The sequence below is a fragment of the Zootoca vivipara genome, chromosome 3, assembly GCF_965207765.1.
Source record: "Zootoca vivipara chromosome 3, rZooViv2.hap1.1, whole genome shotgun sequence".
Taxonomy (NCBI): Eukaryota; Metazoa; Chordata; class Lepidosauria; order Squamata; family Lacertidae; genus Zootoca; species Zootoca vivipara.
Window position 1 is genome coordinate 66287710 of NC_142586.1, and position 23813 is coordinate 66311522.

The window sequence follows — 23813 nt, forward strand, 5'->3', positions numbered from 1 at the left end:
GCGGTTCAGCAGCTAGACTTCATTCAGCCCATGATGAAGGGAAGTCTTCTCTTTTGTCAGTTGCCAGGATTATGCTGTATACAGCATATAATACAGCATGGATATATTGCAGAAGTCATAACTTGCTTTTCTGCAGCTGTTTTTTTATGCAATATAAAATGCTAGGCATATTGTTTTCTTAAGGTTTTTTTAAGCTAATACCGGTATTTAAATTTCAAATATCTATCAACAATGACATTTTTATTTAATTAATAACCATATTAATTAAATAACCTCTAACTCATATAAAATATCAAGGTGATATACAACAATATAAAAAATAAAATATAAAGCACCATAAAAGCAATACAAAACAATCATAAGAATCATAACACTGGCTAATCAAGAAGTTTTAAAAGGTGCATAGGCCTGTTGGCATAAAAAAAGTATTCAAGAGATGCCTGAAAGTCAATGGCAAGGATGCTCTTCTGTACATAGGAGTTATTTATTTTCCAAATTTGTTGTGCAGCAGCATCAGGCAAAAGGAACTTGAGTCCTCAAAAGTTTATCTTGTAATCAGTCTGTTAGTCTTTATGTTTTTTGTTTTGCTGCAAGTGATTAAGATAGTTATCCCTCAGGAAACATTTTATTTTTAAAATTAAAGAAGGCGGGGAGTCTAAATAAAACTGGGAACTATATTACATTTTAACCACACTGCTATACCCAGAACATTAAAAGAGATGCCATTTATAAAAGGCTTTGCATCTCTTATCAATGCACTCTATCCTTTTTTGTTTTTGTACATAACATCATACTAGTGCTTCACTTTAAACAAACAAATAAACAAAGGGTGTTGACTTTTCAGGAAATTTTACTAAAGTGTACAGAAGCATAAATTATATCCCTGGAAATGATCTGTATTAAACCATGGGTTCTTTCACTACTTCTGCTCAATTTGCTCCAAGGAGAAGTGATTGACTGGCTCAGGAGATCCTATGTTAACACAAGAATTTACTGATGCCTAGAAAATAAGGTGGGAAAATAGAATGTAAGTCTGGACCTCCACCAGAGCCTTCCTTGAGTACAAAATAGTGGTAGTGGTGAAACATAATCTGAACATGCACTCAGAAATTTTGTGAAATAAATAAGTTCTCAAATAAAATTTGAGCTTTTTTGGTTTTGTGCTTCATGGGGAAATGACTTCTCTAAGCTGGTTATCTGGAATGGCTTTGCAGGAGTTCTCTCTCCCACACCTAATTCCCTTACAATAATGGAACTTACATCAACTGGCTTATTACTACTAATAATAATTTGATTTCTTACCCTCCCTTCATCATAAGGTCCCAGGGCGGATTATAGCAATTTAAAATTCAATCTTAAAAACAGTTAAAACAAATTACATTTATAGGAATGGGGTGGGTCCTGCAAATTATATTGGGTGTCAAAAGCCAGGGTAAAAGGTGTATTATGCAGTATTAATAACCCTTAAACTTTCAACTTTTCTCTGTTTTACAGTTGTCGATATTTATCGGATGAGATTACACCTGCTATTCCTGCAGTAGGAGCAATTCTGTTCTTTTTTGTTATGGGGACCTTGCTACGTACTAGCTTCAGTGATCCTGGAGTCCTGCCTCGTGCAACACCAGATGAAGCAGCAGATCTTGAAAGACAAATAGGTAACACTGAAGGTCTGTTGTTGTCCCATCATCTTCTTTGTAACTGTGTGTGTGTGTGTGTGCACACACACACAAGTGCATACATGCTGAATGGCAACATCACCTACTTGTTCTTTTTTTCTAAAAAGAATGAACTTTGTAATTTTTCAGTTCTAGGGCAGTGATAACTGGAATGGTCTGTCTTGCAGCATTTCAAAAGAAGCATTTGTGTTTACAGTGATACTGAAAAAGAGCAACAATGACTTCTACAGCACACTCTCAAAATTAAAAATGTGACCACTGCTCCAAAACGGTTACCAACCGCTGCTGCAGGGTGTCTGGCTAAGAATGGAGTGCTTATGTCAGGGGTGCCAACTTGAATAAAATATTGTGGGGCCCAGGTAAACCCTGCCCCACATAATCAATCACATGACTCAGAGCACACAAGCTGTTTGACTGGAAATGTCCACCAACTTTAGGGGAGGGCAGCCCCCTCAAATATTTTATTGTGGGGGCGAAAGCCTGCACGGCCTCTAGGAATTGGCTCCTACGGGTTATGTGAATTCGCTTTCAGGAGACACAGGCATATAGCAGGGCGGTTTTAAAATCTCCCTGCTGATGGGCAGGTGAGGACCCAGAGGACTGTAAGAAATCCGGCTGTGGGTCAAGGGTTTGCCATCCCTCATCTACACAGTTGGGGGTAGTGTACATTTGGATCCATTGCTGTCACTTTAGGCTCAGGTGGCCATGGTGGTGCAAAGTGCCTTCCACCAGCTTCTGCCAGTAGTCCAGCTGGGATTGCCTAACTTCTGTTGTCCATGCTTTGGTAACCTTGGTTTGCGACCGCAATCCGTTCCGCGGTGCCGGTCCCTCTCCGAAGACACACTTCTGCGTGTGCGCGAAGCGCCGATAGAGCGCTTCTGCGCACACACATGCTGCATAGATCGCTTCTGTGCATGCACGCGCTGAGCAAATCGCTTCTGCGCATCTGAGCGCCGCAGAACTCTGATGTAAACACTTCCGGGTCCACGGTGGTCGGAAACCGAAGCAGTCACAAATGGAGGCGATCGCAAACCGAGGTTTGACTGTACTGCAACACGTTATATGTGGGCCAGCCATTGAAAAAAGTTTGGAAACTAGCTATTGCAGATTTTGTCGGCCAAGTTGCTCACTGGGGCAAGATGGTTTGAACATATAACACCAATCCTGGCCCTACAGCATTGGCTGCCTATTAGTTTCCAGGCCCAATTCAAAGTGCTGGTTTTGACCTATAAAGCTTTAAATAGTTCTGGACTGCAATACTCAAGAACCATGTATTCCCATGTGAATCAACCTGGACCTTGTGATCAGCATCTGAGGTCCTTCTTTGTGTGCCTCCTTCACAAGAGGTCCGGAGAGTGGCGACACAAGGATGGGCCTTTTCTGTGGTGGCTCCCTGCTTGTGGAATGCTCTTCCCAGGGAGGATCGCCTGACACCTTCGTCACATACCATTAGGCACCAGGCAAAAACATTTTTATCCTCCTAGGCCTTTGGCTAATTAAACAATCTATGGCCTTTTAAATTGGGGGGAGGTGTTCTTGTTTGTTGTTATTGTATGTATTTTTGAGTTTTTATATTGTAAACCACCCTGTGATCTTTGAATGAAGGGCAGTATAGATATTTAATAAATAACAATCTAAGTCATGAAAATACTCTGTGTATTAGACAATGATGGCTTTTGGTTTGTTCGCTGTCATTTTGGTGAGATACCTGAATGAGTGTGATCAGTGTTAGAAACTGATATATGAAAGCTGGGAGCTAAATGGCACCTTAAACCTAGGTTATGGGTGCAACAATGGAATGTATTGGCACACTTTTTTTAATAACAAGAATACAAAGCTGAAAATGAATGAACTGCAGTTAAAATATTATGTTCATTTTTCACGTGGTCTGGTCCGTCCCCTGCCGATCCTTTAATATTCTCAAGAGGGAAGTGGGGAGGTAGAAAGGTCCTCCTTTCCTTCCACTCTGCAGTTTTAATCTGAAATCTTAGGCACAGTACTGTACCCAGAGCTCAGAAACTGCTTGCGCTAAAGAAATTCCCTGTCGCAAAATACGCCTAGAACAATGGGAGTTTCATTAAGTTGTTTGATACTGTTTATTACTGTCCCCAACCCTCAAACATCCCTTGAGCAAATGTTTAAATTACCCATAAATTAGCATATAGAGTTCACCGCCCCCAGTCTAAGCTGTTGGAGAGCTTTGTGTATAAGTGTAAGGTAAAGGGACTCCTGACCATTAGGTCCGGTCGTGACCAACTCTGGGGTTATGGCATTCATCTCACGTCATTGGCCGAGGGAGCCAGCATACAGCTTCTGGGTCATGTGGCCAGCATGACATTGCCGCTTCTGGCGAACCAGAGCAGCTTATGGAAACGCCGTTTACCTTCCCGCTGTAAAAGGTAAAGGGACCCCTGACCATTAGGTCCAGTCGTGGCCGACTCTGGGGTTGCGGCGCTCATCTCGCTTTATTGGCCGAGGGAGCCGGCGTACAGCTTCCAGGTCATGTGGCCAGCATGACTAAGCCACTTCTGGTGAACCAGAGCAGCACACGGAAATGCCGTTTACCTTCCCGCTGTAGCGGTACCTTTTTATCTACTTGCACTTTGACGTGCTTTCGAACTGCTAGGTTGGCAGGAGCTGGGACCAAGCAACGGGAGCTCACCCCGTTGCAGGGATTCAAACTGCTGACCTTCTGATCGGCAAGCCCTAGGCTCTGTGGTGTTACCAAATTCATTTTTCCAACAGGAGGTAATGTCAGTTGTTACATTGGAGGTCTTCCTCTCTTTTATTTATATATCTGCAGATTTATAAATTCCTTCACAACCAAAAAGTTACTGAGGTGGTGTACAAACAGTACAACACAATAAATTAAAATAAAATAAAGTATAAAAATTAAAGAACCCAATAAACTAAAAGCAATATAACAATTCTTGCAATTGTACAGTTATCATTTCATTTTTTAAAAGCCTTCTCGTACAAAAATATATTCAGTAGCTGCCTGAACATCAAGACACAAAGGGGTTGGATAATTTAGGTTTGATAACTGGAACATGCACTTTAATCCAGCAAAAGTTCTATATTGTTTTGTCAGACTCCAATATGGGCCACTTCTGGTTGAAACTTCTGGTTTCAAAAAAGCAGCATTGGAGGAAAAGAAAGTAGTTAATTCTTCCATTCCCATTTCCTCCAAGACCCATGAGAAATGCACATTTTTGACACCACATTGGGCAACATGTATCTGCCCCTGTCATCAAGAAATGACCGAAGTACAAGTCATTCCTACTTCCTTTCTATCCCTGCTTCATTGGAACACCTAGATAATCCCTTAGTGTTTGCCTCCACTATTTTCCTCAATTTTCCAGCATATTTGAAATCAAATCTGTAAGACTGGGTAAATATCCAATGCAGCATCATTGGGTGTTTTGTTTGGTTTTTTTGGAATTTTTTCTCCTGGAAAAATCTTGCAACATTAAAGCTTGCTTTCAGCATTTTAAACGTAGATGGTCCAAATAAAGTGATCGTCTGCTTGCTTTGAATGAGCCAACTGCTGTTCCCTCTTTCCAGCTATAAATAATGAAACTGCATAATAAGCCTTTGGAAACAGCTGTTAATACAGTATAAATAAGTTAGAAGATAATGTTTTATGTTGAAAGGTACTGTCTTGCATCTATTCCTGTAGTGGTGAAACCAGATGAAGTTACAGGTTAGGAAATCAGGGGGGAAATCACACGTAGTTTTATTGGCTAAGAGCACAGACTTTTGGACTGATATCAGTATTTATGAACACTTGCAAATGGAGGGAATTAGCTTTTGTTCACTGTACAAGTTTGAGGAAGGAGATAAGCAAATAAGTTCGTCCTCTAAATAACATTTGCATATATATATTTTTTGTGTGTGTGTGTGTAATAGAGTTTGGAGGATTTGGTCAAGGACCTTTTTCATTAGTTTGGGGTATGGTTAATTAAGGTCATACTGAATCTTATTAATGTCAGGAACTGTTCAGGGGCTTGTAATTCCTACCGTAATATTACAAGCCGTAAGGTTTTATTGTGCCACTCTGCTTATTTATGTGTGTACTCTGGCAACCAAGACTGCTTTCAGTTGGTTATTAAGTTTAAAAAGATTCAAAACATTGTGGTAATCTTAGAGGATAATGCAGAATAAATGTGTTGGGTGCTATCTTGCCATGGCAAATACAAGTATCTGGGAATTTGTAAAATTCTTTGAGCAGATGCACTGGGGTGGATGCTGTCTCATCATCTTGGATGTCATTACATTTATACTTCAACTTTAATTTGATGACCAGTTCATTTAAGGATTTCTAATTTAATGAGTTCTTCAGTTTGGGCACAAAGTACTTCTATTTGGGATAGTTAATTGCACTCATGGTATTGATGTGGACATATTAGAAGTTGGTTTAACCGATCATTATGCAATTTGATTAAGTTTCTGTTCTTACCAAACAGAGTGGCAGAAGCATAAAGAGCCTTCAGATGTTAGCTAGTCACACAGAATGCAGTGTTTGTTTTTTTAAAAAAATCCTTATTAATTGGAGGATTGTCACAGATTTTTCCTGTTCTCAGGTACTGCAAAATAGGTCATATTAACCACTCTTACAAAGCATGCTATTTTTGTGTACTAACACTGTGGTGTTCCTGCATGATAAATAAAGTCATTTTTCCATTTGCTCTCAATGTGTGTGCCACGTTTTTATAAAGTATTTTAGGTCAGGAAGGGATAATGTTCACACAAGTACATGCATTCAAAATTGCTGTGCCACAGATTCCGTGTGATGCCCTTGTTTTCTAAGGGAACCTGCTATTATACATTACAACATTGCTTTTGAGAATTCCGAAATGAGTTTCAGAGCTTAATCTGCCCTGTAAAGTTCAGAGTAAGTAATAACTAAAGAATGAAGAATTCTAGATGCCAGATAACCCAGCTTGTTCTGGTTTTCTCCCCATCCTCCTCCCTTGCAAAGGTATGGATACAAAAGCATTACATTTGACTAAATGAAACAGTGTTTGACCTTGGTTTATAAATTGTGAAAGCCGAGACCCCTTCTATGGTGGACTAATGTCACAGATCGGGTCCTCCCTAAACAGAGGGCATGTGTTGCAGTGGGACCCGGCAATCAGGCCTTGTGTTGTGGGTGGGATCATTGGAGCAGCCACAACACACTATTGGTGGTCCCTCGAACCAGGGAGCAATTGGCTGACTTATGGTTGGTGCCCAGAGTCAGCGCTGCCTGCAGGACTGCAGGGAGCTAGTCGAACCAGAGCCTATGCAACCACTCACTTGACTTGTAATCAATAAAGTTGTGGCCTAAATTCTGCCAAAAATCTGTCTGAATTTATTTCTAGGCCTGGTTAATGGGTCTCCACACGCAATAGCCATACATTACGCAGAAGTAAGCCCCACTAAATTCTATAGGGATAGCTACCAAATAGGCCTGGAGCCTGAACTGATCAGTCTTAAAGGTGTCACACAGAACTGTTAACAAGGGCCCCACTAAACTTTCAGCCCTATGGAAAAAGATTATCCCCACCCTAACATATTTGCTTCTATGGCTTTTTCCCCATAGTGTGGAAGGATATTTAATGTACTAAGGTGTAGGAGACCAGGGTTAAAATCATGATTCATCTATGAAGCTCCCTAGGAGACCTTGGACTATTCATTGTCAGTCTTTGTCTCAGGGCTGTGAGCAGAAGATGTGAAAGAGAATCCTAAATGCCACCTAAGTTATTGGTAGTACAGAACTGAAATGTTTTAATTGGAGGAGATATGTCCTCAAAGTATTTAGAGCAAAGTGCCAATTTGCCACTACCAACAAATTTGCCAGCAAAAAGGGCGCTTCAGAAGGTGCCAAGTGCTCTGCTGGAGTTAAATCGGGTCACAGAAGGCCTCTCAGGGCCACAGATGACAATAAAGATGCAGCAGCATTAACAGCCTTACGAAGAGCAACAAGGGTTCTAAGTATGACTTTGTGTAGATACACTCATGTAACAGATATTTTATTTATGTGAATGGATATCAGACTCACTTGTTCTAAGTCAACACACAAAAACTGGCCATGTGAAGGTAGCAACATGAATAAGCAAATTCTTTTTGCTTGCTACATTTCTACTCTGAAATAAGTATTACTGAATTAAATGGAGCTTACTTCCAGGTAATTAACTCCATCTATATCACCTGTCTGAGTATCTCCCAAAGTAAAACTATTAAAACAATTAAATTAAAAACACAATTAATATGCAATTTAAAACATTGTTAAAAGTATTCTTCAGGTTAAAACTTTTTCAACACACTTCAACACAGAGATATTGCAAATATATAAATATTATGGGTAATACAAATATGTGCATATAATAATATGCATGTAGTTTGGCACTTTATGCAAGGGTGAAACTAGGCTTTATTTCACCATGCAGTACTGTATGGATGCAGGAATGGTCATAATGCATAAGATGTTTGGGCTAAACATCTTCAGGACTAATTTCCCTCCAAAGGAAATGTAGGAATTAACAGATTTTTCTGCATGTCAACTTTGTTGTTGACACTATGCATTTGGGACAAGTAAAACTCCTCATAGGGACGCGGGTGCGCTGTGGTCTAAACCACAGAGCCCTAGGGCTTGCCGATCGGAAGGTCGGCGGTTTGAATCCCCGCGACGGGGTGAGCTCCTTTTGTTCGGTCCCAGCTCCTGCCAACCTAGCAATTCGAAAGCACGTCAAGTGCAAGTAGATAAATGGGTACTGCTCCAACAGAAAGGTAAACAGCATTTCTGTGTGCTGCTCTGGTTCGCCAGAAGCGGCTTTCTCATGCTGGCCACATGACCCGGAAGCTATCTGTGGACAAACGTCGGCTCCCTCGGCCTATAGAGCAAGATGAGCACCGCAACCCCAGAGTCATTTGTGACTGGACCTAATGGTCAGGGGTACCTTTACCTTTAAATCTCCTCATATAACATTATGTTTTCAATCAAAAGAGGACCTAATATGATTTAGTTTGTTATATATTACCCTCCTTATTTATAAAAAGGATTTAAAGGGCAATTTTAGTTAACTATTTCCAATTCATATAGATTATATTAAGAATTACAGTAATGTACTTATTCCATATATATTGGATGAAAACTCAATCTTTCCACTTCTTGTTTTTATTTCCATATTTAGAAATTGCAAATGGCTCCAGTTCAGGAGGGTACCGTCCTCCTCCCAGAACAAAAGAAGTACTCATCAATGGGCAGACAGTAAAGTTAAAATACTGTTTTACCTGCAAGATTTTTCGCCCACCTCGTGCCTCACATTGCAGCCTTTGTGATAACTGTGTAGGTGAGTAAAAACACAAAAAAATTATATACAGATCTTGCTAGCTATAATGATAGATTAATATATACAGTACTGGTCAATATATTTATGACAGTAAAAGCTGTTCAACAGTGGAATCTCCCTTGGGAAATTGTTGACTCTTCTTTAGTGGAGGTTTTTAAGCTGAGGTTGCATTGCAGGGGGTTGGGCTAGATGACCCTCAGGATTCCTTCCATATCTATGAAAGTAAAACTTTTTTTGTGTATTGTCGGGCTTGATAGAGGCAAAAATAAAATTTTCAACCTGCTAAACTTTTCTGTTGGTGCACTATATAGATTCCATTTCAATTCAGTTTTCCTGTTTGAGCATTCCCTCTTGTTAAGAGTCACAGTGATTCATCTCTCAATTCTTTGTTCAATTTGAAATGAACCCATGGAGTTTTGGGTTGATTCAGAGCCACAGGCTACACCTGTCACATTTATAGTAGGAATCTTTTGTGAGTCAGAACATCTGGAAACCTTGGGCAAAATAAAAAAAGCTTAAATGTAACATCTATTTTAACAGGGCATACATTTTTGTAGTAAAAATAAAAGATAATGCACTGTCCTAGCTTTCTTACTACCGTAGTTTGGTGTGGAATATAATGGCTTAACTTTGGTGTTGAAGGCTAAAGAAGAGGGTATAATGTTTAAAGTTATGTACTTCAAAATATAGTTTGTGAAGCAATATCTCTTCTGTATTATAGACTGAATCTGTGTGATGTCTGTGGAAACATATTTCATCCATAGTCCCTCCCCCCAAAAAGGCCACTTTGAAATCTGTGCTTAAAAGTAGTCTTGTCAACACACACACACACTGCTTGTGGCTCCTGTGCACCATTTTGGAACCCTTCAAGTCTTTTTCTCTGTACTTTTGGCTCCCTGACATCCTCTTTGGGCTCAGGAATGGTCTCCTTGCGAGCCACAAGACTTTTCAGCTCTTCCACCATTTCAGGTTAGAATTGAATTACCGGTATTTATTTATTTCCTGGTGCCGCACATATGTGTGGTTGCGTGCAAGTTGGTTGCGCATAAGTGGGAGGATCCCTGCATTGAAGATTCTCTGTAACTCAGACAATATAATACTGTGTAAAGGTAAAGGGACCCCTGACCGTTAGGTCCAGTCACGGACGACTCTGGGGTTGTGCGCTCATCTCGCTCTATAGGCCGAAGGAGCTGGCGTTTGTCCGCAGACAGCTTCCGGGTCATGTGGTCAGCATGACTAAGCTGCTTCTGGTGAACCAGAGCAGTGCACGGAAACGCCATTTACCTTCCCGCCAGAGCAGTACCTATTTATCTACTTGCACTTTGACATGCTTTCAAACTGCTAGGTTGGCAGTATTGTATACAGTGGTACCTCGGTTTACGAACACCTCGGTTTACGAACTTTCGGTTTACGAACTATCCTAAGCCGGAAGTGAGTAAACCGAGGTGCCGGAGGTCTACTGAGCGTCCGATGCCTTCGGGGAGGCCGGGCCTTCGCTCCGATGCCTCCTGGAGGCCCGCAGCGAAGGCCCGGCCTCCCCGAAGGCATCGGAGCAAAGGCCAAACCTCCCCAAAGGCATCGGAGCGTCGGATACCTTCGGGGAGGCTGGGCTTCGCTCCGATGCCTTTGCGGAGGCCGGGGAGCGTTTCCGCGACTGGGCTGTGCAGCCGCGAAGCCGGGGACCCAGTCGCGGAAACGCTCCCCGGCCTCCGGAAGGCATCGGAGCGAAGCCCAGCCTCCCCTAAGGTATCCGGCTCCGATGCCTTCCGGAGACTGGGGCTTCGCTCCGATGCCTTTGCGGAGGCCGGGGAGCACTTTCATGACTGCAGCCTCCGGCGCCTCGGTTTACTAACTTCCGGGTTAGGATAGTTCGTAAACCGAAAGTTCGTAAACCGAGGTGTTCGTAAACCGAGGTACCACTGTATTATACTATGTATACAATACTAGAAGAAGGAAAGTAATTTGTACATAAATATATTTTCCTGAAATCTGTTGCTCCACAAATTAATAAACAGTGTCCAGCATTCTAAAAATGCATTTGTTTAACCATTATTTCCTCTTCTATATTAATTTTATCAATATAATGATAACCCAGATTCTTTCAAACCATTCTAAAATAAAAAGGGGTAACCAAGCCTTTCTGTAATAAAATTCTAGATTTAAAATACAGCTATATAATTGGGCAGCTCTGAACTATATGCAAGAAATTTGTTTGAGGCCGACTACATCTCCAACAGTTACTTCGTACTGGTGAATATGTCCTACTAAGTCTATAGGGAGTCAAATATGTTATAAAATTCTTTTAACTCCACAGATGTTGTTCTTCCTAGAATCTTAACCCAAATCCAGTTGTATTGCTTAGTACTTAATTCCTACTGTAGATCACTAGCTGATATTCTCAAAAGTGTCCCTGGCTTGTTATCAAATTCCAAAATAATAAAACAGAACTGACTTGTTAAGTACTTGTTGTTTTCGAATATAAATAAAATTTTAGCTCTAGTCTCCATTACCTCCATGTATTCTAATTCAGGCTAATAATGCTTCTCTCATTGGAAAGTACTGGAATAGTGGGGTCCTGTGCTGCCCATTGCCAATGAAATTTCAACTACGGTAATGATTTTACATCTTGCTCAGATACTACATTTTTAGAAGAGTTCAATCTTGAGTTCATATTGATAAGTCACCTAACACACCATGTTTACTTGTTAAAAATTCATTATGAAATGGTAAGGTATGTGGTGAAAGTTCTAGACATAGTTTCTTTCTTATTTCATACCTTACGGGTATCTAATGTATTTCTTGATTTTCAATACTACAGGGTGTATAAACAAGAATCAAACTAGTACACCCTTCCTCCTAATCTCTCCCCCTCCCCTGTGTTTCTCTAGATTTCTTGTTACCTTTATATTTTATACTATAAGTTAAGTTTGTATGAAAAAATGAATTTTATAAGTAATTTCCTCCCAATTTTCTTCATGATACCACAGCATTGATTTCAGTACATAGCTGCCAAGTTATCCCTTTTTTTAAGGGATTTTCCCTTATGCTGAATAGGCTTCCTCGCGAGAAAAGGGAAAACTTGGCAGCTATGTTTCAGTATCTTTAAAATAAAGCTTTCTGCTTGAGTTACTAAGCCTTCCCCATACCATTCTTTTAAAATATCTAGTCTTGCAGCTTAGTATTGTAAGGGACTCCCATTTCCCCATATTTTGATTTTTTTAAAGTTTTTAATTTTACCTTTTTAAAAAGTTTTTAATTTTAATTTTTAAAAAGGTAAAAAGAACTGAATGCACAAATATGAATTCTAAGGTTTTTGTAATTGCTTGCTGGAATAAATGTGAATTGATTTGTTTTACATCATTTGGGGGACACACACACCATAATGGTGGGGGTTTTTGGACCCTACTATTTCTATATCCTTATCCTTGTTTTTTGATAACTGTTCTTGTTGAACAAAGCTAGCTCTAATTCCAAGGTAATTTCTACTGTTCAAAGTAATCCTTGAAGAGTAATCCTTTAATGCCTTTATAATTAAAGATGTGGGGGTGATTACAACAGGTGACCCTTTTGTATTTCATGGTTTTCTGACCATTCAAGGAGCTTGAACTATTCATGAAACAGATTTGTACTGAATGTGGCATCATGGTAAGCAACCATTGTTTCTTAGGTAGAAGATATAGGATGTGGTTTATGTGTCCTTAACCCAGAGGAAAACTTAAGGTAATCTTGCAGCAATTTATCTGAAATGGGCCTTGACCAGACTCTTGAGCAGAGAGACAGATTTCCCCCTCCAGGATACAAAAGCAGGGCAAAATAGGATTGGCAGTGACCAATCAAGATGCCTGTGGAGTAACTGAGCACAGCAGCACTCTCTCCCCTTGCAGTTCCCAGCAACTGATATTCAGAGGCATATTGCCTCCAACAGTGGAGGCAGAACGTAGCCATCATGGCAAGTAGTCATTGATAGCCCCCTTGGGGGAGGAAGAACTGCTGAGCTGTATTCAAACTGGTTCCACCAACGCAAGGGTTTCCGCTTCTGCAAGAGGACTTCCCCCCTCTCCCCTCCCTGCCCTCTCCCTAAATCTATTTTAGAGGGTTGTGGGGAATGCCAGAATAGATATGGGGACATACAGGGGGAAGGAGGGGGGAAAGTTTTGTTGCACAAGTGGAAATCCTTGCACCGACAGAATGACTTAGTTGGAAACTGCCCACTGTGTTAAATCCTGCCATTAACACGTATAGTTCTGAATAGTTCTGTCATCAAATGTTCTCTTTTAATGCTATCCAATCATAATTGAAAACTATTGATATTCTATTTAGAAATAGAGAAATTGTATGAACAACTGCAGCTGGGAGCAGTCCAATATTAAGTTTTTATAGAGCCCTTTCAATTTCCTTTTTGGTTTTCTGTCCCTGAGTTTGAAGGTACATATTGTAAGGCCCATGAGCCAGATCAAGTCCACACAAAGAAAAGAGAGCCAGGGGCTAATCTCAAATTGTGGCCTGAGATTTGGGGCACTCCCAAGCCCTGCATGAGGTCAAAGGTCTCTGCAAAATGTTCCCTTCTTCTTAGTTTGAAAAGTCATGGGGAAGATTAGGTTCATTAACAAATACAAGCTTGCTACCAAGGCCAGTAAGTATGTGAACCTCTTCCCCCCTCATGTATGAGACAGTTGCTACACAGTGCCTGCATGAATTTGTTTTAGGCTATGGAAACAGCCTTGGAAGTCGCCAGGGGCACTATTCTGTTCTAATTCTAGTAAAGCAAGTGAAAAGTTTGCAGGAGCAGTTGACTTGCTAAAAATTAGTCTCTTAGTCTTAAACCCAAGTTCTTTGAAGGTGCTATGTATCTTTTCCCATATCTGCAGGAAATAATTACTATAATTACTAGCCTTGAATTTGCAGGATTCTTATGTTGCTGCATTTACGAATGTTCCAAATGCAGGAAAAGGCAGTACCGTGTTTCCCCTATTTTTAGACGTAGTCATAATATAAGCCATAGCAGGATTTTAAGCGTTTAGGAAATATAAGCCATACCCCGAAAATAAGCCATACTCCGCGGAGCGAGACCGCTGAGTGCCCCAGCCAGCCAGTGGGACCCAGCACGCTGGCAAGAGGAGGAGACGCAGAGAAAGAAGTCACAGCAAAGAGGGATGTCTGGCAAGCGGCGTGGGCTGCCGCCGAACAGGGCCACCGAGGGGGAGGCAAGGGTGTGCGCGGATCCTCCGGGGCCCCCGCAGGCAGAGCTCAGTGTCGGACCTTGCGCTGGACTCCTGAGGGGGGGAAGGAGAGGGGGCGCGAGAGTCACACTGCTTTTCGGCGGATGCCGCTGCGCGAAGCAGCTTTCCGCGTCTCGGGAGGGAGTTGCGGGCGAAGAGGCGAACAATGTGAGGCTCGAGGTAGGCAAGACGGAGGGGTTAGGAGAACAAAAAGGCTGGGCAGCAGGCGGCTGCATGCACCGTGGCCTCGAGCGCAGGCTGGGGAAGAGGAGGCGAAGGAGGCGCGCTCAGTGGGGGTTGAGGCATGGTGGAGTGCCCCGAGCCTCTGGGAGCCGGCAGGAGGAGGAGGAGGCTTGCCGGGTCGTCACCCAGCAGCGTGCGTGGAGCGCCCCGAGCCTCTGGGATTGTTGTTGTTGCTGCTGGCTGCCGGAGGCTCGGGGTGCTCTGCGCGCGCTGCTGGATGACGACCCGGCAAGCCTCCTCCTCCTGCCGGCTCCCAGAGGCTCGGGGCACTCCAGCATGCCTCAGCCCCCACCGCACTGAGCGCGCCTCCTTCGCCTCCTCTTCCCCAGCCTGCGCTTGAGGCCGTGACGCCAGGGACGAGCGTGCACTCCTCTCGCTGCTGCTGCTGTCCGGGAGAGTGACGAAGCTGAGCGAGATTCCCCCCCCCCCAGTCCCGTTCCCGGTCCCATGGGGAGGCCTGACATCACCGGGGCCGGAATATGCCCCCCGCTGCCTCTGGCTTCAGCCCCTGCACGCCTTCTCCCGGGGAGCCTTGGTGCGGCGCTTTGCAGGCGGCCCCGGCGGGAAGCCTGCAGCTACGGCGGCGAAGGCGCCTTGTGTGGAGACCCGACCTACCGGGCCATTTGCACGCGCTGCAGACGGGAGCGCATCAATTCCCGCAGGTTGCGCGTGCTCGCCCTGCCTGCTCTATCCGCAGCCCAGAACCGGCGGCTGCTGCAGTGCAGAATGCTTGGAGAGCCCAGCAGCGCCGCGGAGCAGAGAGCCTGCGAGGAGGGAGAAGGAGCAGTAAGAGAAGGAGGAGGAGGACTCCTCTGTGCTGCTTGGCGGTGGCACATTAGCAGCACGGTCATGGACACCCCGGGATAGGGGCCCTTCCTGACAGGGTGGCTGCGGCCCCTCAGCGCAAGCTGAGACCCAGTGTCGACGGGGTGCCCCCTCCCCAGCCCAGCCTGCTCCATCTGAACGTGGGGGGGGAGGGAAGGCATGGGCGTATGTGTATGTGTGTGTGCGCGCACACACATGGTCCAGCCCGCCACAAGTTGTAATACTGTATTATACAAGTACTGTAATAAAAACAGTAATAATTTTTTTTAAAAAAAGACATCCCCTGAAAATAAGACACTGTGTGTTTTTTTGAGGAAAAAAAGTTATAAGACGGTGTCTTAAAAAGGGGGAAACACGGTATGTACCAAGCATCCACAATGGGTTTTGTAATAATAATGAAGATTTAAAAAAAGATAAATGAAGAACAGCCCCAAAATGGATGCACATAAATTATGAAATCATAGGGGCTACAAAGGAAACCACAACATTACATATTGCCAAACAAGCACAGATGTGAATGATATCAATTGAATTAGCCAGGCTGCTGGTATGTTATACAAAGGCCCCTGTATCTTCTATCCCATTAGTTTTTCAGCAGTGGTTTTTGACAATACTGATTGAGTCTTTTGTGTACAAAAGCTGACTCTACCCATCCTCCCAACCAGTCAAGAGAACTTATCTTAACATCTCTGATTCTGAGCTCATCCATACTATCATATGAGACTTTTTGTGGGTGAGCTGAGACTTTGCTGAAACCTGGGTGAGAACCTGGAGTCTGAGAGGGACTGTGTGTCAGAAGGAAAATGAATTGGTGTAGATTTATATATGTTAGTAACCTTGTATTAATGTAATACTTTTATATTTAACAGTGTGCTTTTGTAATATTATGTTTAAGTTGTCTTTTGTTCGGTTTTCTGTACACTGCTCAGAGATATTTTTAATATATTAAGCAGTATATAAATTAAATAATCAAATTTAATGTTGATAGTAAGCTTCCTGTACCTCCATTCTCTGTTGTCCATATGACATTCTCCTCCAAATCACTACCTTCTCACACTCCCTGGACTGAGGCAGAATCATAGAATTGTAGAGTTGGAAGGGACCATGAGGGTAATCTAGTCCAACCCTTTGAAATGCAGGAATCTTTTTGCCCAGTGTGGGACTCAAACTCACGACCCTGAAATTAAGGGTCTCATGCCGTACCAACTGAGCTATCCTGCAGTAAAGGGTAAAGGGACCCTTGACCATTAGGTCTAGTCGTGACCGACTCTGGGGTTGCGGTGCTCATCTGGCGTTATTGGCTGAGGGAGCCGGCGTACAGCTTCCAGGTCATGTGGCCAGCATGACTAAGCCACTTATGGCGAACCAGAGCAGTATACGGAAACGCCGTTTACCTTCCCGCCGGAGCGGTACCTATTTATCTACTTACAGTTTAACGTGCTTTCAAACTGCTAGGTTGGCAGTAGTGTTAAATGAATGGGGAGAAATGTAATTGTTCCCTTTCCCTCAATTCCCTGTTCTGTTCATGGATTGTAAATTAACTACTTTGAAAGAGATTTATATAAAAAAATGACTAAAAAGAAAGGACTATGATAAAAATATGCATTTAAACATCCAATATTGGGTCATGTTTTTGTCATTTATATTCAAGCATTCACATGAACATGTGATAACTAAAACTGGGGACGGGCATATATGTGTGCCAACAGCTCTTAAGATCATTGTATGATTAGTGCAAAGGGCATTAGAAGGTTTTAAAGCATGTTCAATTGATCCCAGGCTAATAAGGGTTTATGTTCTTGAGAAGAGTTTGAGTGTGTTCAGTTGAACACACTTTAAATTCCCTACAGACATCTGTAGTTGTCATGTGAAGATCTAAAAGCAGTTCATGTGACCTTGAGGGTGGGGCTTGCACACACATCTTCCCCATCACCAGTTTTACTTGACTGAACATGGCTACAATGATTTTCTCAAGCAGGTCTGTAGTTGTTGTTTTTGTAATTGCGTCTATTTTTTTCTGCCTTTTCTTTCAGAACGGTTTGATCACCATTGTCCCTGGGTAGGCAACTGTGTGGGGAAAAGAAACTACAGATTTTTTTATATGTTTATTTTATCTCTGTCTTTTCTGACAGTCTTTATATTTGCATTCGTTATCACCCACATCATCCATCGTAAGTATGCTAATACAATCAGATTACATATGTAGCCATTTGCTTGAAATTCTTTTTCATTTTAATCTTTTGGACATTCAGAATGAACCCAAAATGGTATACCTAGTTTGATCATTAACAAGACTTTCAACTGTTAAGCTTGCTTCTTAATTCAGAATCTTAAGGCAAATGCATTTTATTCACCTTTATTTGTTGTACTGCTCAACAGTTCTTTATATAAAGGGAACATTCTGGCCCGCTCTCAGTTTTCCTACAGATAGGTTTCACTGGTCTGTGACTGTTCCTTGGTTTGTGGCCTGCCTTCCCCAGAGTGGCTGGGGGAAACCCAGCCGGATGGGCGGGGTACAAATATATTATTATTATTATTATTATTATTATTATTATTATTATTATTATTATTGCTGACTGGAAAACCCTATTGGAAAACAGAATAATTTCCAAAAGTTGGTCAACGTTCACAACCTCTTGTATTTATTAATTTGCATATTTTATTATTAAACTTACATACTGCCATTCATCTGAAGATCACAGGGCAGTCTACGGTATAAAAACACAAAGATACACAACATAATAACAAACAAGCAAACAAAAAGCCACAAGTTTTGAAGGCCACAGATTGTTTAAATAGTCAAAGGCCTGGGAGAAGAATGTTTTTGCCTGCCACCTAAAGATATGTAATGAAATAGTCCGGTGATTTATATTCCTAGGACAATTTACAGAGTAGTAAGAAACACAGTTTTACAATTTAATAAATAAATTAATAATAAATCACAGACTAATACAGCAAATTAAAATTGAAGTAACAGCAGCCTATTCAATAAAATCAACCATGCTAAATGCTTACATCAGCAGTTTTTTAAAGTCTGTGAAAACAGAAGTGTTTTTGCCTGGTGTCTAAATGATAGCAAGAAGGTCTCTAAGTAGGCCTCCTGGTAATGTCTTTCCAAAAGCAAGGAAGCAAAGTGTCTCTCCAGTTTCCACCTGCCACACTTCAGAGAGCAGGAAGACCTGGAAAAAGGCTGCAGATTATGTGGATTGATAAAGAGAGATGCCTCCAACAGTTATATCATGTAGTGCTTTAAAATGCTCAAAAAAATTATGGGAGGCAGTGGAGTTGCTTCAGCACAGGCAAGATTAAATCTCTTTGCCAGCTCAGGTGGGGGAGACTGCTTGGTAGAAGGGTGGTTGGTACACAAACAAGAAATCCACCGTGTCCCTAGTATACAACACCAAGTACAAACACCCCAAATCAGCACCCAACCTAATAGTTTACAGACTCTTGTCTCTCCCCCTCCCCCATTTAATGCATAGACATAACACAAAACTAATAAAGCAGTTAAAATACTTTTAGGGGAGTGTATACAAGAGATTGTCATAAATATGTTTTAAAATCCCACTGTCAATTGTACTTGAAATGCAAGATTTGGATAGCAGATAGGTCCATTTCACCAGCTCCTTTGACATGAACTAATGCTGTTTTTGAGGTCAACAGTCCAACAGATACTCCCTCCTGGAGGTAGCCTAAGAAAGCCCTGTGTTGTTCCGTTAAGGTGGCTGAGTCTTCTCACCAGGGCACAGAGTCAACACAGTGCCCATCTTTCTCTGTGCCTAAATGTCAGCAGTTAAAAATAGATCTGGATCTTAATTTGACAATTGCTTGTCATTCTTTTTTTCTGAACAAATTAATGAGTTAAAGCAAGAATCCATTGCTGGCTCCTTGCATCATGTCTCCTAATTGTATCCAGAGAAATCCGTAAGCAGCTTGGAATTTGGGTCATATTATGATGCATTTACAGGATTTCCTGATCCAACAGAAACATTTTTGTGTGAGAGAAAGTATATTTATGGATACCTTTCATGTTGAAAAATAATCTTGCAGTGTTTTCCCACCATAATAAGATAGAAATGAACAGATTGATAACCAGAAAACTTATTTATGGGGAACTGGTGTCTGCAGACATTAATGTGTTACTATTGAGAAAACATCCAGCATATGTTAATTCGGGTTTTAAAACTTCCATTTTTGCTGAACAGTTTCAGTAAAATTTCAAGGCTACATTTAGTCAAATTTGTGTTGTAGTTCTTTGAAACTCTAACTGTATATTGGATTTTGAGATTTGTTTTTATGTAGACAGTATATATTATCATTTAATATTTACATTTATTCTTTCTACAGGATCTCAACAAACAGGGTTCTTAAATGCACTCAAGGACAGTCCTGCAAGATATCCTTTCAAATGGAGTGTATTTGCATGCTCTTATTTAATGTAGTATAAATTTTAAAAGCATTACTATCTAGATTCATTTGGAGTTGTTTACTATTGGAAAAACATTTGGGTTATGTAGTTATATGAAATTCGGACATACTTCAAGTAATCCCTCTCTTTGGATTTACACACAGCAATTTGGATAGCCCCTATTTTATACAGTAAATGACACTTAGTGTGTATAGTTTTAAACATTCATTACTAGAATATGAAAATGGTTTTCATTTTTTATAAAAGCAGTTATACAGCTTGAGCGAGCAAGTGATTTTATCAGAAGTAATAAAAAGAGAGAGTATTTTTTTTAGAATTAAACTTCCTGGCAGAATGATTTTGCATTGGGTGATAATTTACTCAGTTTACTTAAAGAGAACTTGTTAGGTACTTCCAGCATTATCAGCAGATATGCAAAGCCAGAAACAAAATAGGAAGGAACCTAACAATAAGTTGTGCCTCTCTTTCAAATATTTGGAACTACTGTTGCACATTTTACCCGACTGTTGCTCCCCACTCCCCAAGCCTATACCTACGGTGCTGATCCTAGCAGAGATCAACTAGACTGAGGCAAATTCTCCACCCAGCAGCAAGAAGTGGAAGAGAATTGCAAGAGCACAATCAAGCTAAAAAGCACTAACTTAACTCACTAGCATACAAAACACAGTGCATTTGGAAATACCAAGACTTCAGTCCTGCACAAAGTTGTGAACATCTAAGTGTCACTAACTTTAGTGGGAGTTATGCACAAACAGCAGTGAAGATAGCAGGCCAGGTACTTTAAAAATAAAAAAATCTTAAGGTATAACTTCTACTATGTTCACTTACTTGTATATTCATTGGGTAGAAATGCTAATGCACAAGTAAGTACCTCTGTTGGAAGAGCTTAGGTTTGAACACAATGTTCATAAATAACACAACAATAGTCTCCAGTTAAAAGAATTACAATAGCTTCTAATAATGTATTAGGCTTTTCAGTTCTCTGAAAATGAAAGAGCCTTTCAGTTGTTTTAAAATCAAAAGGTAGTTGATTCCACATTTGTGGACTATTCAGCCACGACAATTAGCTATTTATTCATAATTTGCATTTAAGGGTTGGCCAGTTGGGGGGGGGATCAGGAAAGTGTCTAGTAGAATAAATCCCACAAATACGGTGTGTTTGATGATGCCTCTTCAAGTAGGAGTGGAAATGGTGGTGTGTGGTAATGACTCTTAGGCTAGAATTCATGTTGAATTTCTGAAACTGCCAGTAACTCATAGCAAGGCCTTGGGCAAAATTTTGCCATTTCCTGATGCCTTTCTGTTCTCACTATGTCCTATTTTTTATGTGTGCAGTTGTGTCATGTGAGCCTAGGCTCTTTTGAACTACATAAGGAATGTTTCGTTTAGGCTTCTACATGCCAAAATGTAGAGATTAAAAGCTATCTGCGTACTAAAAATCTTGATGGAACAAGCGAAGGTCCACCTAGTCCAGCATTCTGCCTCTTCTAAATATACATTTTCTGGATGTTCACAAACTCAGCATGATAGTTATGGCTATCCTAGGCATTGGCAATTTGGAGCAGTATACGCATGAACTGAAATTTCCATTTAGCCATAATTGCTAATGGCATTTAAATTCATTGACTTCTCGGTTACTATTCCCTTGACGTTCAGTTACTGTGCTGGAAGCTGTGGTATGTTTCTTCTCCGTTTGGTCCATAGTTGGGCTCTCAGGTTTTCATACTTATTTGATCAGCTCCAATCAAACAACAAATGAGGATGTAAGTTTTTTTGGTTTTTTTTACCTTTATCTAGTAACTATGTTTGTCATGGAAACAGCACACATGACAGTGTTTTCTGTTAAAACAAAGCCCTGGACTGGACACATTGATGCCCTGTAGGGAACATCCCCCTGGTGGCATTAATGTTTCATTTGGGCCCAAAACTTATTTAGTTGTTAAAAATCTCCACTTCCATATTCATAAGCATGGCCTTTAGGTCATTATGCATTAATGGGTGTTCTGCAAAAGCAATATTTTTGACTGGAGAGAATGCTTATTGAGAACGTTTCCTTCTTCACCCTGCTTGTGCAGCTCTATTTCAAACTTTGGAATAGCGAAGTGGGAACCTAATGACCAAGGTTGTGTTCTCTGGGTGGAATATAGTTTTATCCTCTTAGTCAATAGTGACTGACTCAAGGTCACCTAGTGGGCTTCATAGCAAAGTACAGATTTGAACCTGGGTGTTCCCAGTCCTACTCTGGCACTCTAAATTGTTTTGCTACTCTGGTTCGCTGGCCTTGATGGATTGACCCAGACAGTGTTGCTTCCCAAGGACTTGCACAGGAAACAGTGGCCATGCAAGGGCAATAGCTGCATATGAAGCTGGGATACAGACTCAGTCCTTCCAGAGTTCTGTTCTTACAAGCTTTTGGAGGGTATACAAGACATTCCCCTTATAAGCCTACGAAGTTCACAGACAGAGGTTCTGTGTTTTTAATGGGTTATTGTTTTGGTATTTCTATTTTTAATCATACTATTCTTGGGAGTCTCCTCAGGCCTTAGAGAGACTGGATACAAACGCTTAAAATTAATAAATTAGATAGCTCAGGGACCTCTGCATCATTGCAGAGACCCTTTTGAGCCAATCTGGCAGCATTTCAGCCTTCTCAGAGCTCAAATCCCCCAGAGGCTCTTTTGTGACGCAGAGATCTCTGAGGCATCTCTTCACTGAGTGCTGGGAGGATTGAAATACCGCCAACTGAATCAGAAACGATGCCTTGCACATAGCTGTTGGCCCCAGCAGTGCCATTTCCAAGCAAGTTCTTGAGAAATAGTATGCTGTCTGGGCCAACATCAGTGCTTGAAACAGCATTTCAAGCCAGCAGATTTTCCTCTCAGAAGAAGAGAAGAGGATGCCGCTGAGGCATTACCCTGGAACATTCTTTCCTTTTGCTTTGGAAAGGGTTCCTTCCAGCATCCTCAGCCAGGGGAGCAGGACCCTCCCCAACCCAGTTGCCCTGAGGGGGAATTATGTCATCACTGGGAAATAGCCCCCCAACAGTTTGGCAAGACCGTGTCCAGCCTCCGCAAACCAAATAAGTTGGTCACTGCTTTAGGAGTCAATAGACTGATTCGTTCAGGAGCTGCTTGTTGGGAAGGGTTCCAGTTTTGAAAAGAGCACGTTGGAGCTGTCTGGGAGTAAATCACATAGCTTGCCATTTTCAGTTGCAAACTTGTGAGAAACAGTGTTACTTGAATGAGAAGATGGGGAACCTGTGGCCCTCCAGATGCTATTAGCGTCCAGCTCCTGTCAGCCCCAACCACCATGGCCAGCGGTCGAGGACAATGGAAGTTGCAGTCATCAGGATAACCACAGGTTCCCCGTACCTGCTTTACTGAGATGCTTTATTCCTGTTATAAGCAGCTCTGGGAATATGATTCAAGAATGTTATTAAAACATTCGTAATATATAAATAAAAAGTGGAGCTGTCACCAATCACATCCCAGGATGTGATTAGGATGGAACCAGCTGTTACATCCTGGAATGGAGAAACAGCTGGCACAGAGCATTCCTTTGCCCTTGGAGGGTATATGCGACAGTATGTTTCACAGGGGAATGTGGAACAGTGAGACGTGAATAAAGTGACATGTTTGTTTGTAGGTTTAGATAAAGTCACAAAACTCACAAGGTGATCTTAGGTACTGTTGGGTCAGCCTAGTTTACCTTACAAAAAGGTGCACTAATGTTCCTTTCTTACCAGATCAAGGGAGCTTGGTCAAATAAAAGAGGTAAAGAAAACTTCAATCCATACAGCTATGGCAACATTTTCACTAACTGTTGTTCTGCACTCTGTGGGCCCATCTCTCCCAGGTAAGGGGTAAAATACAGTTGTTCAGTATCTTTCCTCTTCCTTTTGGTCCTTCTTAGTGCTCATTGGGTCAATTGTATGTAACTTGCAAGACCACATAGTTAATGATATAATGTGACATTTGAGTCCTCTAGTGTGGTGGTCATGTATTTTGTATGGCTTGCTGCTAATAGGACACTGGTACCACATAAGGCTGTTGTGTACCACCCATTCAGCACTTGTGGAGCTTGCAGT

General features: G+C 41.6%; 1 protein-coding gene across 4 annotated transcripts in view; it reads left to right on the plus strand.

Moving 5' to 3' along the window:
• The window catches only part of ZDHHC14 (zDHHC palmitoyltransferase 14), a 65333-nt gene that overhangs the window by 24424 nt on the left and 17096 nt on the right, over nucleotides 1-23813 (plus strand). For 2 of the 4 annotated variants that reach the window (XM_035108653.3, XM_035108655.3), the window contains exons 2-7: nucleotides 1495-1667; nucleotides 8852-9010; nucleotides 17331-17468; nucleotides 19645-19693; nucleotides 21387-21489; nucleotides 23472-23581. In XM_035108653.3, coding sequence (XP_034964544.1) covers nucleotides 1495-1667; nucleotides 8852-9010; nucleotides 17331-17468; nucleotides 19645-19693; nucleotides 21387-21489; nucleotides 23472-23581 — 732 coding nt within the window. The remainder of the gene's footprint in view (nucleotides 1-1494; nucleotides 1668-8851; nucleotides 9011-17330; nucleotides 17469-19644; nucleotides 19694-21386; nucleotides 21490-23471; nucleotides 23582-23813) is intronic. The other 2 variants (XM_035108654.3, XM_035108656.3) reach the window with 1 other exon arrangement.